This window comes from Anabrus simplex, chromosome 3 (genome assembly GCF_040414725.1).
Source record: "Anabrus simplex isolate iqAnaSimp1 chromosome 3, ASM4041472v1, whole genome shotgun sequence".
Classification (NCBI taxonomy): domain Eukaryota; kingdom Metazoa; phylum Arthropoda; class Insecta; order Orthoptera; family Tettigoniidae; genus Anabrus; species Anabrus simplex.
The window spans coordinates 499,050,410-499,065,806 of record NC_090267.1 but is presented as its reverse complement, the minus strand read 5'-3'; the positions used below and the strand labels follow the sequence as shown (position 1 = coordinate 499,065,806).

The 15,397-nt window shown below is 37.6% G+C and overlaps 1 protein-coding gene across 1 annotated transcript in view; it reads right to left on the bottom strand.

Moving 5' to 3' along the window:
• The window catches only part of LOC136866882 (uncharacterized), a 240,950-nt gene that overhangs the window by 125,121 nt on the left and 100,432 nt on the right, over window positions 1-15,397 (bottom strand). Inside the window, exon 7 of the mRNA XM_068226881.1 lies at window positions 15,266-15,383. Coding sequence (XP_068082982.1) covers window positions 15,266-15,383 — 118 coding nt within the window. The remainder of the gene's footprint in view (window positions 1-15,265; window positions 15,384-15,397) is intronic.

Below are 15,397 nucleotides of genomic sequence, written 5' to 3'. Positions count from 1 at the left end.
CTTCACGTGTTCCTACATTTTTTCTGAAGCCAAATTGATCTTCTCCCAACTCAGCTTCAAATTGTTTTTCCATTCTTCTGTAAATAATACGTGTTAAAATTTTTCAGGCATGAGATACTAAACTAATGGTGCGGTAGTTTTCACACCTGTCAGCACCGGCTTTCTTGGGAATAAGAATAACAACATTCTACCAAAAATTGGATGGGACTTCTCCTGCCTCATACATCTTACACACTAAACGGTATAACCTTGCCATGCTGGTTTCTCCTAAGGCAGTCAGTAATTCAGAAGGAATGTCACCAATTCCGGGTGCCTTGTTCTTATTTAGGTTTCTCACAGCTCTGTCAAACTCTGACCTCAAAATTGGGTCTCCCATTTCATCAGCATCAAGAGCCTCTTCTTGTTCCAGAACCATATCATCTACATCTTCACCTTGATACAACTGTTGGATATGTTCCTGCCATCTTTCTGCTTTGTCTTCTCTCTCAAGAAGTGGCTTTCCATCTGAGCTCTTAATATTCATACACCTAGATTCCTTTCTCCAAATGTTTCCTTGATTTTCCAATATGCAGCATCTACCTTTCCCAGGACTATACAACCTTCGACATTCTTGCACTTCTCCTTCAGCTATTCTTCCTTAGCTACCTTGCACTTTCTATCCACTTGATTCTTTAATCGCCTTTATTCTTTTCTGCCCTCTTCGTTTCTAGCATTCTTATATTTCTGTCGTTCATCAATCAGGTATAGTATCTCCTGAGTTATCCACTGATCTTTAGTTGATCTTTTCTTCCTTCCTAACATATCTTCAGCAGCCTTACTGACTTCATTTTTCATGACTATCCACTCTTCCTCTATTATATTTCCTTCAGCCTTTTCATTTAGCCCTTGTGCAACATGTTCCTTGAAACAATCCCTCACACTCTTTTCTTTCAACTTGTCTAGATCCCATCTTTTTGAGTTCTTTCCTTTCTTCAATTTCTTCAACTTCAGATGGCATTTCATGACCAACAAGTTGTGGTCAGAGTCCACGTCTGCTCCTGGGAAAGTTTTGCAATCCAACACCTGGTTTCTGGAACTCTGCCTAATCATAGTGAAGTATATTTGATACCTACCAATGTCTCCAGGTCTTGTCCACGTATACAGCCGTCGTTTATGGTGTTTGAACCAAGTATTGACAAGGACTAAATTATGATCAGTGCAGAATTCAACCAGCTGAGTTCCTTAATCTTTCCTTTGTCCCAATCAGAATTCTCCTACTGTATTACCTTCTCTTCCTTGGCCTACCACTGAATTCCAGTCTCCCATCACAATTAGATTCTCGTCACCTTTTACATATTGTATTAAATTTTCTATCTCTTCATATATTCTTTCGATTTCCTCATCATCTGCTGAACTAGTAGGCATATAGACCTGCACTACTGTGGTGGGCATTGGTTTGGTGTCTATCTTGACGACAATAATTCTTTCACTATGCTGGTTGTAGTAGCTTACCCGCTGCCCTATTTTCTTATTCATTATTAAACCAATTCCTGCATTTCCCCTGTTTGATTTTGTGTTGATAATTCGGTAGTCGCCTGACCAAAAATCCTGTTCTACCTGCCAACGTACTTCACTTATACCAACTACATCTAACTTTAGTCTATCCATCTCCCTTTCCAGATTCTCTAACCTACCACAACGCTTCAAACTTCTAACATTCCACGCTTCAACTCGCAGAATGTCAGTATCCATCTTCCTGATGATTGCCCCCTCTCGTGTATTCCCCACCTAGAGATCTGAACGGGGGACTAGTTTACCTCCGGAATATTTTACCAGGGAGGAAGCCATCATCAGTACATCATTCATACAGAGAGAGCTGCATGTCCTCAGGAGTTAGTTACGGCTGTAGTTTCCCGTTGCTTTCAGCCGTGTAGCAGTATCAACACAGCTAATCCATGTTGAGTATTATTACAAGGCCATATCAGTCAATCATCTAGACTGCCGCCCTTGCAACTTCCAAAAGGCTGCTACCCCCCTTTCGATATTTAGTTATTTTTATTGAAATTTGGAATTATATATGGACTTAAAATTACATATATAACATTAATTTCTATTTAATATAAAAGTTCAAAGAAGCTAAACAAAGTAGATCTACATGAAACATAATGTTGCACTTCTCATTTTAATATATTTGAAGAACACACAATCTGTTTTTCTGGACATCGAGAAAGCATATGACCATGTACCACGCAGGCATATATGGGAATGTTTGAGACATAAAGTGCCCGATGACATCATAACACGAGTACAACTATTATATGATGAAACCAAGTGTTGTGTCCAGGTCCAGGATGGAAAGTCAGGTTGGTTTGAAACGAAGAGTGGAGTCCAGCAAGGAAGTTGTCTTTCACCACTTCTCTTCATAATCATAATGGATGAAGTTTTAAAAGCGGTTAAGAAAAAGGATCCAATAACTAATGCCCTGGTATTTGCTGAAGATGTAATGGTATGGGGTGAGACAGAAGTGGAAGTACAAACTAGACTAGATCACTGGCATGAAGCTTTTACAACCTTTGGTCTCAAAATCAACAAAACGGAGACAGTTGGCTTGGTGATGAGTAGAAACTCCCCAACTGTTCATCTAAGATTTGGAGATGAGGAGATGGATATTGTAGACAACTTCCAGTATTTAGGTAGTGTTCTCCCATTAGACAATACCATACATCAAGAGATTAGTAATAGAATACAGAAAACTTCCAAATTCTATCACGCTGTACGTCAAATACTTTGGGATGAAACATTTCCGTTAGTTTCCAAGATCAGCTTGTACAAACTATATCTAGTACCTACACTGACGTATGGCCTGGAAGCAGCAACACTTACTGGACCAACAAAGAGTCGTCTTCGGGCAACAGAAATGAAGTTTCTCCGTTCTTGTCTACAAAAAACAAAAATGGATAAAATAAGGAATGTGGATATCCGACAACAGCTTGGATTGGAAAGAAGCTTGCTGGAGACTCTAGAAGTGAAGAGATTGCAATGGTATGGTCACATGAAAAGAATGAACCCTCACAGGGCTCCTCCAACATACTTTGACCACAATGTTCCTGGGAAGAGACCAAGAGGAAGACCTCGTGATGTTTGGGAAAAACAGATAATGAAGGACCTTGAAATTAGACATGCGAACTGGTTTCACATATCTGAGCAGCATCTGTGGATGGATAGAACAAACTGGAGGAGGCTCATACACAACCACACCTGGCTTGCTGGAGCGAAGAAATGATGATGATGATGATGATGATGACAATCTTTTACTCTCTGTTACCAAAACAATGGATTACAAAATGTTCTTTAAGTGCTGGAAAGTGAATCTTCCCCTATTATCTCTAAGGACAGATTTATATTGATTGAAACTGCGTTCTACATTGGAAGTGGTAATGGGGGCATAATTCCACTTCACAATATCTGCTGGGGTTAAATCCAATGTTAATTTTACACTTAAATCTCCACACAGCATTGCAGCAACCTTTGTCATTTCTTCATATCCAGGGTTCTTTGAAAGTACAGTGGCCATCTTCATATTTGCTACATCTACAACTTTACCTGTACCACAATTTAGTTGTTCCACAGTTTTATTCACAATTTCATAACTTTCAGAAAGTGAGAGATGAGAGTTTTGAAGCCTTTTCAGTGTTTTGTGATACATGAAAAATTATGCTGAATGTAACATAAGTCATTTCTCACACTTGCATCGCAGACAACTAGACAACTGTTTTGGCGGCTTCAATTGAGGCTGCATCTTCAGAGTCCATGACATGCAGAACGTTCTTAATACAGTCTATATATTCAACATAATATTCAACCGCTTGCAGCCACGTACCCCACCTACTTAGAATCGGCTTAGGCGGCAATGGAATCTCTGGGTACATTTCTTTCAAAAGATGAACTCTTCTGTAGGCTTTGAGACAAACATTTTTCACTGAGGAAATCAATAAATCTACTTTGGGGTAACTGCCTCTTACAACTTCTGCCACACGATGAAAGGCATGTGCTACACATGTTAAATGAGTCATCTTAGGATATACAACACATAATGCTTTTCCGGCTTTTATCATATAAGGTGCGGCATGGCTAATAAAAAGTAACACTTTATTATACTTAACGCCCTGTGGCCAGAGGATACCCATAGCCTCATTGAACAGTGTCCAGCTCTATGGCTAAATGGTTAGCATGCTGGCCTTTGGTCACAGGGGTCCTGGGTTTGATTCCCGGCAGGGTCGGGAATTTTAACCATCATTGGTTAATTTCGCTGGCACGGGGACTAGGTGTATTTGTCGTCTTCATCATAATTTCATCCTCATCACGACGCGCAGGACGCCTACGGGTGTCAAATCAAAAGACCTTCACCTGGCGAGCTGAACATGTCCTCGGACACTTCCGGCACTAAAAGCCATACACCATTTCATTTCATTGAACAGTTCTGCTATAGTTTTGTTATCACACTTTTCTAGAACATCACAGTGTAAGAGAATCCGTTTACAATGATCTTCGCTTAACAAACCAATGATTACGTTGGCAATTAGCCTGCCTTCTTTGTCTATTGTCTCATCAATGGAAACCCAAATTGGACCGTCTTTAATCTCTTGCCTTATCTTCCAAACCGTTTCAAAGCATACGGTTGAACAGTATGTTTTTCTGAACGTTGACTCATCCGGGATGGATTATTTAGTATATTTCTCCAGGAATTCCCTGAAGCACTGATTATTCAGTTTGAAGAGAGGTATGTCAGCAGAGATGACAGCACAGCAGAGATCGGTGTTGAACTCGGACGTTACACTAGCAGTTGCTGGTTGTGTCAGAAACAACTGTCTCTGCTTGGAATCTCGTTGTTTGTTAGCCTGGTGTTTACTGGTTGAAATGTGCTGTTGCACAAGGAATCTTTGAGTAGATGTCACTGTACAATCACACAAATTACAAAATAATATCTTATTGTCAGTTGATAAACCATCTTCTTTAAATTCTGACTTGTAACTTTTCAATTTTAAACTGGTTGACTGAGCTACTTTAGGCATATTGTAACAACGTTAATGTCTTCAATAAATATCAATATACAACTGCACACTCTGAACATACAAGAACACTATGATCCGTCTCACTGCTAATTCAAACTGTGAATGACTGGTAGTGAACTAGATGGAGTTGTGAAGTAATCAAAGGGAATGCCCGAATTATGAACTAATCCAGAAACCACTAGCACATCGTCGATGAATGAGATTTCCCTAGTTACGAAATTATGGCACAGACACAGTCGATGTTATGTAATGCAGCTTATCAGTGCTGTAAGTGTGATTCAGATAGTCATGGTACTGACCGGCTGATCTCCACCACTTCCGGGCTCAACCTCTCTCTTTCTTCGCACCGCTTATCAGCTTATTTTATCAGCCCAGATGTAGACAGGCATGATAATGACCTGCACACCAGTTAAAATATTCATTTTTTGAATATAGATTTTTAATTTATTTCTCCATTATTAAGAGGACTGCTTATTTAATATAAATTAATACTTTTTAGCTGAAAAATGGACTATATTGATTGTGCCAAAATATGGAAAAATATGGAAAATGAATACTCCATTTTTCAACTCCACACGCCATGATTAAGATAATACAAAATATAATTAATTTTAGCTTCCTAAAGAGATATGTATTTATATATAAATCTGTTCCCTGCTGATCATAAACTGATCATTTTTAATCTTTCCTGGGTTTGGTGAACTTAAAGTTAGATTACAGTAGATTCTCCTGGCATATAAATAAAATTTTAAACACATTGAAATAAGTTTCAGTGGCGTTTATAAAAGTAGGAAAGATCACAATATGAAGATAAAGTTGGAATTCAAGAGGACAAACTGGGGCAAATATTCATTTATAGGATGGAGAGTTAGGGATTGGAATAACTTACCAAGGGAGACGTTTAATAAATTTCCAATTTCTTTGAAATCATTTAGGAGAAGGCTAGGAAAACAACAGATAGGGAATCTGCCACCTGGGCGACTGCCCTAAATGCAGATCAGTATTGATTGATTGATTGATTTGATTGATTGATGATAGGAATGATATTACAAGTGATTACAAATGATTATATTGACCGTGCAATTGTTCACCTCTATAATAAATTCAATAATGCACGGAAGTATATCATTTGTATCGCCAGAAATCCCGCGCACTTGCCTACTCGCGACAATGGTGCTGGTCACATTGTCAGCAATGACAGTGGCAGCCGATGTAATTTAGCACCAACTAGTGGTCTTGCATCTTGCTGCGGGGTCCAGAACATCAATAATAAAAATAAAAATGATAATAATAATAACCTAAATTCAACTAATATCACCCACCCTAATAATAATAATAATAATAATAATAATAATAATAATAATAATAATAATAATAATAATAATAGTACCGGTTGGTACACCTATATGCCGCACATTTGAATTTTCCGCCTTAAAGTACTCCTCTACAGCTAAAACTCTGAACTTTAAAACTGAATTAATTCAACCGTTTATCAGAAGATGTCACTGTGTTAATTTTGAATTGTTTTACTAATTATCAGGAAGTGTGGACATTCCCTCACAGATGTCTCTACCAAAAACCATGATCATGCACCCTGGTGCGAAGTGAAGGAACTTTTCTTGAAGATATTTTGTATTTATAAGTTTGTTCTTTACTAAATGTTGTTCTTTCATTTGTGGGTTGGCAATATTAATCTTTCTTTCCGCCAGTTTTGAAATTAGCCAATTGTAAATTTCTGAGATTAATTTTCAGCCAATGGCATCTTTCTTCCCCAATGTTGATGTGTAATTTTAAGCTACCCAATAAACGACTGTGGGTGTGTCTTAATCATTCATGAAAGGTCTCGAATCTTCCCCGAGAGTACAAAAACTGCTGATTTTCCTGGCTCTCCGCCACTCGTACAACATCTAGCTTAGTGTATGGAAGTATAGCAGGAGGCGGGAAGCGCCTCTTTCATCCGCCAGCAGCTCTTCTACAAGGTAATGGCCTTTTAACATCTTTATTTCTTGCTAGCTCAGCAGTTTAGCCCTCGGGGAAGATCCAAAACCCTTTTAATGTAACCTACCTTTCTAAAAATGTAACTTAGTGCCGGCTTATGTAAAAGTTTCTTATTACTTTAACTGTAAATCGGGGATAGAGAGTGCTTTACCCTCTCGAGCTCCCCTTCATTTTGAGTTGAGGTGACTACGTTTTCATAACCGATTTTCTACTCTTAATGTATTAAAATTTTCTTATACGAGTCACCTCCCTAGTTTGGGAATAGCCCCTGTGTTATCGGCCTAGTGCCCCTTAGGTTTTATAAGGTTTCTTGTAGGAGCGCAAGCAACGCCTCCATTCATATTGGTATTTTGGGTCATTTAATTAATCTGTTCTTTTCCACGAAGGCCCAGTACGAAATAGATTGCTGGAAAGAAAGATTGAAAAATGGGAGGAACTTTGCTGTCAGATCGTGAATTTTGGCTGATTATATATGAAAAGTTAAGCATTCCATTATAAATTTCAGTACAGTATAATATCGTAACAAAGCACAGGTACCTTGCTAGTTGGAACTGTAAACGTACTCATTCAGAACAAATATTTCAGGTTCCCTATGGGAATCAACATCTTTATAATGATTCACATTTTGTTACGACCGACCGACCAAGGTTTTAGAAACATTTTGCAGTTTGTTTGGTAGAAATCTATCCAGTAGTTTTCAAGTTATAAGAACTCAGACAAACAAAAAGACAGATACCAAAGCCAAAATATATGTAGATGATCATTATTACACCTGAAACAGATAACTGAATGAAAATTTCACCAAAATAGTCAATGTACATTAAATCAATTCTCCGTACTTCTTGATTACATATTGTTGTTCATCTGAAACCGGGAGTGGCGCTGTGGCTGAAAACTCATGAAATCAATCATTGACGATAACCTCTCTTATTATCTGTTCTATCGAAAAGAGTATGTTTCCCCAGATTATTCGTTCAAATCATGTGGTCCCACAGCATCCTGATTATATCATGTTGTAAAAATCCTGCATTATCCATTCCTTGAGAAACGTTTTCCTGGATCAACCGCGATTTTCATGTGCCTTCGACACCCCTATGTCTAAAAAAAGATTTAAATAACGAATTGAACACCATCCGTAATATCGCTAAATTTAATGGCTTTAACAACTCTTTCATAAACCGTATCATCAACAAATTCAAACACCATCCTAAAACTAAGTTATCAAAAGACAAAGCCAAAACCCACTGCATTTTCCACTTCTACTTTCACTCACAATGCTTATAAAATAACTAATGTTCTTAAAAACCAATAACAGAAATCTTGATATAGTACCCAACTCTAAATCAGTAAACAAATCTAATGCTTTTTCTAATTACAGAGTATACAGATTCAAATGTAACAACTGCACCTCCTCATACATCAGACAGACTGGCCGCAGCTTTAACATCCGGTACTCCGAACATATCAACGCCATTAAATACAACAGATTCTCTGCTATAGGACAACACATACAAGACTCCAAGCATAATTTCACCAATATTGAAACAGACATAAAAATACTTAAAATCATTAACAAAGGCCCCCTCCTAAACACTACTGAAAATTGTTTTATTCACCTTGACCAATACTTCAACCCTAATTTCAATTTAAATGATATTTCTGAAAAACCCAATATCCTATTTGACTTCCTAATTCTTCTCCTTAAAAATTCTAAGTTTCAAAACCCAGATTCAATTTTCCTTACCTTACAAAGTTCCTACCCACGTTTTCTGCCTCCAATAACCCACCCTCCTAACCCACCCTAAAATACTCCTCCTTTAATTCCCTATCTTATCCTTTCCCATCTTCTTTCAACTTCCAACCCTTTTATCTTCTCTTATCTACTAATCCTCTTCCTTTATTAACTTATTCTATCTTTTCTTTTCTTTTCTTTTCTTTTCTTTTCTTTTCTTTTCTTTTCTTTTCTTTTCTTTTCTTTTCTTTTCTTTTCTTTTCACCTTTCCTCTCTCAAAAAAAAAACCCTACTTTTTATATACTATAGTGCCACCTGCATTTTGGGTTTTTACATTCAAATTTAAACTCATACCTTGCGCTGCCTTAGACTACCTCAATTACGACCTAAATTCTTATCTTCAAAAAGTAGCGCACTGTGCATATACGCTTTTCATTTGTTTCCGGTATGCGCTTTTTTCTATTTTTTTTCTCTTCCCAATTGTTTTTTACATCAACTGTTCTAAAGAATCTACAAGATCCCGTTTACGTACTTAAATTATATTAAATTGTATTATTGATATATAAATTGCACAGTGCCAATCCCCATTAACATATTTTACCTCTTCAACTGTTTTTGTGAAAGACTCACTCTTTAATTTCTTATTTATCTTCGCATTTTTTTTGCATTTTATTTGGCTGATGATGACCCAGATTAGGGTCGAAACCGGTACCGCTTCCGCTTTTAATTAAATAGGAATGTAATACTACATTTCATATTTATTTGTAATGAATAGGTTGAACTACTTATTTATTATTTCTAGTTCTACTTGAAGACAGAACAAGTTTCGTCAAATGTTTGTAGCCTACTTGTAAAACATCTACATTATGTCCAGGGTTAAATGTATATTGTTTACTTTATTTTTTCAATTGTATCACCAAACAGGTTTTTGGCACTTCCCTCAGGGCACTGTGCTCCTTCTTAACACGAATCTAGTATTTTAATATTATCAGATACAACTATATTCTCGAGAAGAGAACAGATGTTGCACCTGAAGTATATAAAGCCATGGGAGGTCTTGGATTGCCTAATACTATTTTGGTCATAATATAAGAATGGGGAATTTTACGTTTATGTTTTTGTGTTAATTAAACTGCAGTCATTTTATTTGTACAGCCTAACATGTAAAAAGTTTGTATGATTTCCCACTTGTACTGGCTTGTGCAGCAAGCATACTTTCCAACTGAACTCAAGGAGATGAATGATGGAAATTTCTGGACTTCTGATGATATTTTTTCTCTTTCTAATTTGCTTGAGATTAGTGATGGGCAGAACTGAACATAATGCATTGAAGAACTTTTGAGAATTGATACTCACATTTAAAACCATATTCTCGAGTTCAACATAACCTTTAGCAGTTGATATAGGCCTAAATTATGTGGTATAACATTTCCATAAACTTACTACGAACTGTGTACCGGTGACCAAATTACAATGGAAAATTAAAAAAAAAAAATAATAATAATAATGGGATTTCGCTATCATGTTGGGCACTTTTGTATCTAATGTGCTTTATTTTATTAAATTAGAAAATTTAAAAACTACTTGTGGTCGATTGTTGTTTGGCATTGGCATTATTAGATTTCTCGATGAGTCTGGTTGATCAAATTTGTTGACATGAACTGAATTTACTGAATGTGAAGTATCGAGATTTTTAACTCGCGTAAAATATTTTTTACTTTACATTTATCCACATTTGTAATTACATAAGAATGAAGGCAAAATTGTTAATTATTTGTTCAGGATTAGCGGATGGCAAGAAAATGGAAAGAAAATTATATACATAATACGGTATATAATATATACACAATAACAAAAAAACATCGATTCACTTTAGGCATTAGTGTTATCTGTTATATCTGAATGTCCAAATTTTGAATCCTCTGTAGTGCTTCCACTGTTGGTGATAGAGGGAGAGATTTATTAAAGAAATAAATCATCCGTCCTCCAATAAGGGTGACCATTCAGATCCGGAATACAGTTACAATTTCAATGGAGTTTAAAAATATCAAAAAATGAAAATTTAATCGTTAATGCTGTTATCTTCTTTTTTTTCCAGGGTTAGTGGGGAGAAGAAGTTTAATCACATTCTCAGGTATAGATGGAAATGAATGATTTGCAGAGTGTCACTCAGTATCTGTATTACTATTTTTTCTAACTTGCAGAATGGAACTTTAAAATTTTGTAGGAAATCTACCTGGATAAGCCCGTAGTAGACACTCGCTTACAATGTGGGGAAAGTCTGGTGAGGGGCTCCACAATCACATTCTGGAGATGGTACAAAGTTCCACTTGTAAAGAGAATCCCTGCACCTTCCATGACTTGTCCTGATCCTGTTCAGTCTGGACCAAGTTGCTCACGGCAGTTGGGATCCGTTAGCAACTATTTTCCCCTCTGAAGATTTTATGCAGGGGCAAGTCAGGAAAGTTATTCCAGCAGCCTTTCCACTCCTCCAAAGCAGTGAAGTTGGTGGACGTCTTCAGAGCAGCATCACAAATGGGTGGATGTCATGATTTCAATCTTTGGAGACCAAGAGCTGATTCATGCAGATCTGGTTGTAGTCTCGTACAAGAGCACTGGATCTTCATAAGTCAGGTGCCATGCATTATTCCAGACAACAGTGGGAGTCAGTGGACTGGAGTTGGTCTGATAGTGCCAGATATGATGAATGCTGGTATTCAATTGTGGGTCATTATACTTCGTATATGGGCTATTAAGCCACACTGGAGCACAATAGTCAGGAGTAGAGAAAACCAGTGCTAAGGCTGAAGAACACAGGATGTTTGCAGTTGATTGCCAAGTAGTACCAGTTAGCTTCTGAATAATATTGTTTCAGGTTTTCAGTTTATTCAACAAGTTCAAAAGATGTTGCTTGAATGATAAAGTCTGGTCCAAGGTAACACTGAGATATTTTGGACACCTATTGTGATTAAGTACTTGATTGGAGTAGGTAATATTTAGTTTTAAGTTAGCAAGCCAGTTACTCAAATGCAGGCAAGAAATTTCCATCTTGGCTGTACTGGGTCTGAGTCTCCATTTCCTTAAATACTCTGCCAATGTGTCAAACATTCAATCAATCAATACTGATCTGTATTTAGGGCAGTCACCCAGGTGGCAGATTCCTTATCTGTTGTTTTTATAACCTTTTCTTAAATGATTGCAAAGAAATTGGAAATTTATTGAACAACTCCCTTGGTAAGTTATTCCAATCCCTAACTTCCCTTCCTATAAAGAAATATTTGCCCCAATTTGTCCTCTTGAATTCCAACTTTATCTTCATATTGTGATCTTTCCTACTTTTAAAGACACCACTCAAACTTATTCGTCTACCAATGTCATTCCATGCCATATCTCTGCTGACAGCTCTGGTCGAGCAGCTCGTCTTCTTTCTCCAAAGTCTTCCCAGCCCAAACTTTGCAACATTTTTGTAACACTACTCTTTTGTCGGAAATCACCCAGAACAAATCGAGCTGCTTTTCTTTGGATTTTTTCCAGTTCTTGAATCAAGTAATCCTGGTGAGGGTCCCATACACTGGAACCATACTCTAGTTGGGGTCTTACCAGAGACTTATATGCCCACTTCTTTACATCCTTACTACAACCCCTAAACACCCTCATAGCCATGTGCAGAGATCTGTACCCTTTATTTACAATCTCATTTATGTGATAACTCCAATGAAGATCTTTCCTTATATATGTCCTTGGTAAAAATGTCTTCAGTTTTCTGGAAGATCAGAGATGTACAGATTAAACAGTAGTGGTGACAAAACTGATCTTTGGGGCAAATTATTATGCAGTTTTCTCACTGAGCTTTTCTTTTCACCTAAAAAGACCTGAAATTTCTTGTTGTTGAGCATGTTGTTGATAAGGTGTGCAAATGTTCTACAGGGTGTAGCTCTGAGTAATTTATACATCAATCCTTCCTTCCATACAGTATCAAAGGCAGCAGTGAGATCTTATGCTGGATTCCGGCCTTAATGTAAGATGTTAATGAAAGTACTTGATTGCAGCAATTTTGGTTAGGTCTGACGCTTGCCTGATCCACAGGAATGAGTTCTAAAATGGTTGACCCAATTCTGTTGTAGATAAGCCTTTCAAAGTGTTTGTAGCAACAGCTAAGGTGGCCTATTGGTCTGTAACTTTCAGGTCTATTTTCAGGTTTCAAGGCTTCAGTATGGAAATAATTTTAGCTTTCTTGAAGTCAGGTGGGATTTGTCCAGTCTGAAGAATGTCTGTGTAGAACTGTGCCATCCATCTCTTTGCATTGTCTCCTATATATATGAGAAATTCTGGATGAATTTCATCCAATCCAGATGCCTTGCCAGGTTTAGTTCTTTGAGGGCCTCCTGAACATCAGTGCTGTAGAGGGATGTGAATATGCGAGGTGCTGATGATTTCAGAGCATGAAGCTGGCATCTAACATACTTCGGATGTTTCTTATCAACTGGAGCTGGGGAAGTTGTTACAACATGGGAAGCTGTTTGGTCAGATGTCACCTGAGGTTGACTCTTTACTATTGGTGCACATTCTCTTAGCCTTCTGAGAAGGCCCCAGGCCTTTATGCTAGAATGAGTAACATCTAAGCTTTTGACCGTTTCAACCCATTTTTGTCTTTGGCGATCATTCAAGTTAGCCAGAAGTTTGTTAGCAGTTTCTGCATCCCTGTCTTAATGCTACTACTGCTAGGATGATAGTTGGTATCAAGAAAAGGCATTTGTACAAATTAAGCTAGCCGAAGGAGACAACCACCTTTGCTGGCAGGACCTAGTGTTTACAGTACACTATGTCTTCTGGTATAGGCTAGAACAATTTTGTTACTTTCATAGATTTGTCTCTGTCTTATCCTTGGCTTTGACAATATGAAAGTGACTGAGGTATGAGCGATGCTAGTAATGCCAATCCTTATGCAGCCAGTCCCTGCTATGAATGGTGTGAAAATGTTGCTCATAGGGTCAGTTAGTATATGCATTTCAGTGGGCTTGGCAGACTGATGTGTAATAGCAACTCTGGCTCGGTGAGGAAAGCAATGGGAAACTACCTCACTCCTCATTTCCCTAGTACGCCTCTTCAGTGATGCCTAGGCCATCTATGACAGCTGATGGCAGAGCTGTTTGAGGATCCCACCAGCGGCATCGCTGACGGACTGAACATACATACAAGGAGACAAGGCTGTCAAAAGGATTATTTGGAAATTCATCCCACTTACAGCAGCTTGGTGGGCAAAGCTAGTCAGAACAATTAAAGAACTGATGAGACAAATATTGGGAAAAGCCTCAGAGAATTGTGAGAAATTATATACTGTGCTATGTGATTATGAGGTAACTATCAATTCCAGACCACTTATCTAGATTGCGAACAATTGGATGAATTTGACTCCGGCAACCTATCTCCAAGGAATTCCACGAGAGTGACAGCAGATTTGGAGGTAGGTAAGATTGCCTATGACAGACACTGTAGGTACCTCTAGAAACTATGCAAGGATCTATGGCAAAGATTCAGGAATGAATATTTGGCACTTTTAGTTCACCATGGCCAGAGAAAGGGCAGCAGTGTCAAAGTGGAAGATGCAGTAACGATAGAGCCAGATTCCACAAAACGATTCAACTGGCCCCTTGCCATTGTCTTAGAAGTGTATTGAGGGACAGATGAAGCAGCAAGGGTAGCCAAGCTGAAGACATCTGAGGGAGAGCAGATCAGACAATTCAACATCTCTACACGGTGGAGGAGCGCACAACTCTACAAGACTGGAAACATCCTGACATTGAGGTAACTACTGCATCAGATAGGGGAACTTCACAAGAAGAGATTAAGATGTCTAGAGTGGGGCAGAGAATTAAAGTGCCATTGAGACTGATTTATGAAAACTTTTGATGTGACATTGGTTTTGTTTTAATTTATTTAATATAGTATGTGTTTATGTTTCATGAGTGTTTCAAAATTGAAAATGAGTTGAGAGTTGGAGGATGTTACAAAATGTCATTTACTGGCTTCCTATTATGGACTTTCCACTGCATAGCTTTGATGGTTGTGATAATGATGGCTGATGATAGTATTTATGTTATATTGTCAGTGAATAAAGAGCATTAATTATGTTGAAGTAACTTAAAATGACTTTCCTCAACACTAACGTTGCTTCCTAAATTTCAAATTTTGTCATTATTTCCTATGCTATTCTCTTCTCCTGATGACTCTGAATTTATTATCAGAAATTCAAGATACAATTTTTGACATCTTCAAAGTGATTCATGCACTTAATTTCTAGACAGTTGTAATTCTGCTTGTGCACCATAATTATTTTCAATTTTTAGGTATCAATTAAAAATTTCGGAGGAAATATCAAGAGATATCTGATTCATATCAAATATTTGGATGTGAGAAAGATCAATGAGATAAGTGATGCAATTTGAATATACTTACTTCTATACTTCTATACTTATACACATACCATCAGTACTGGTTCTTGGAGTACAAGCAGTAGATGGTCGTTGCTTCATAAGGGGCTTGCGTTCTTCATTTTTGGATTTCACTTGACAAGTGGCAGCAGTAAATGGACGCTGTTTTACCTGAGAAAAAGAAT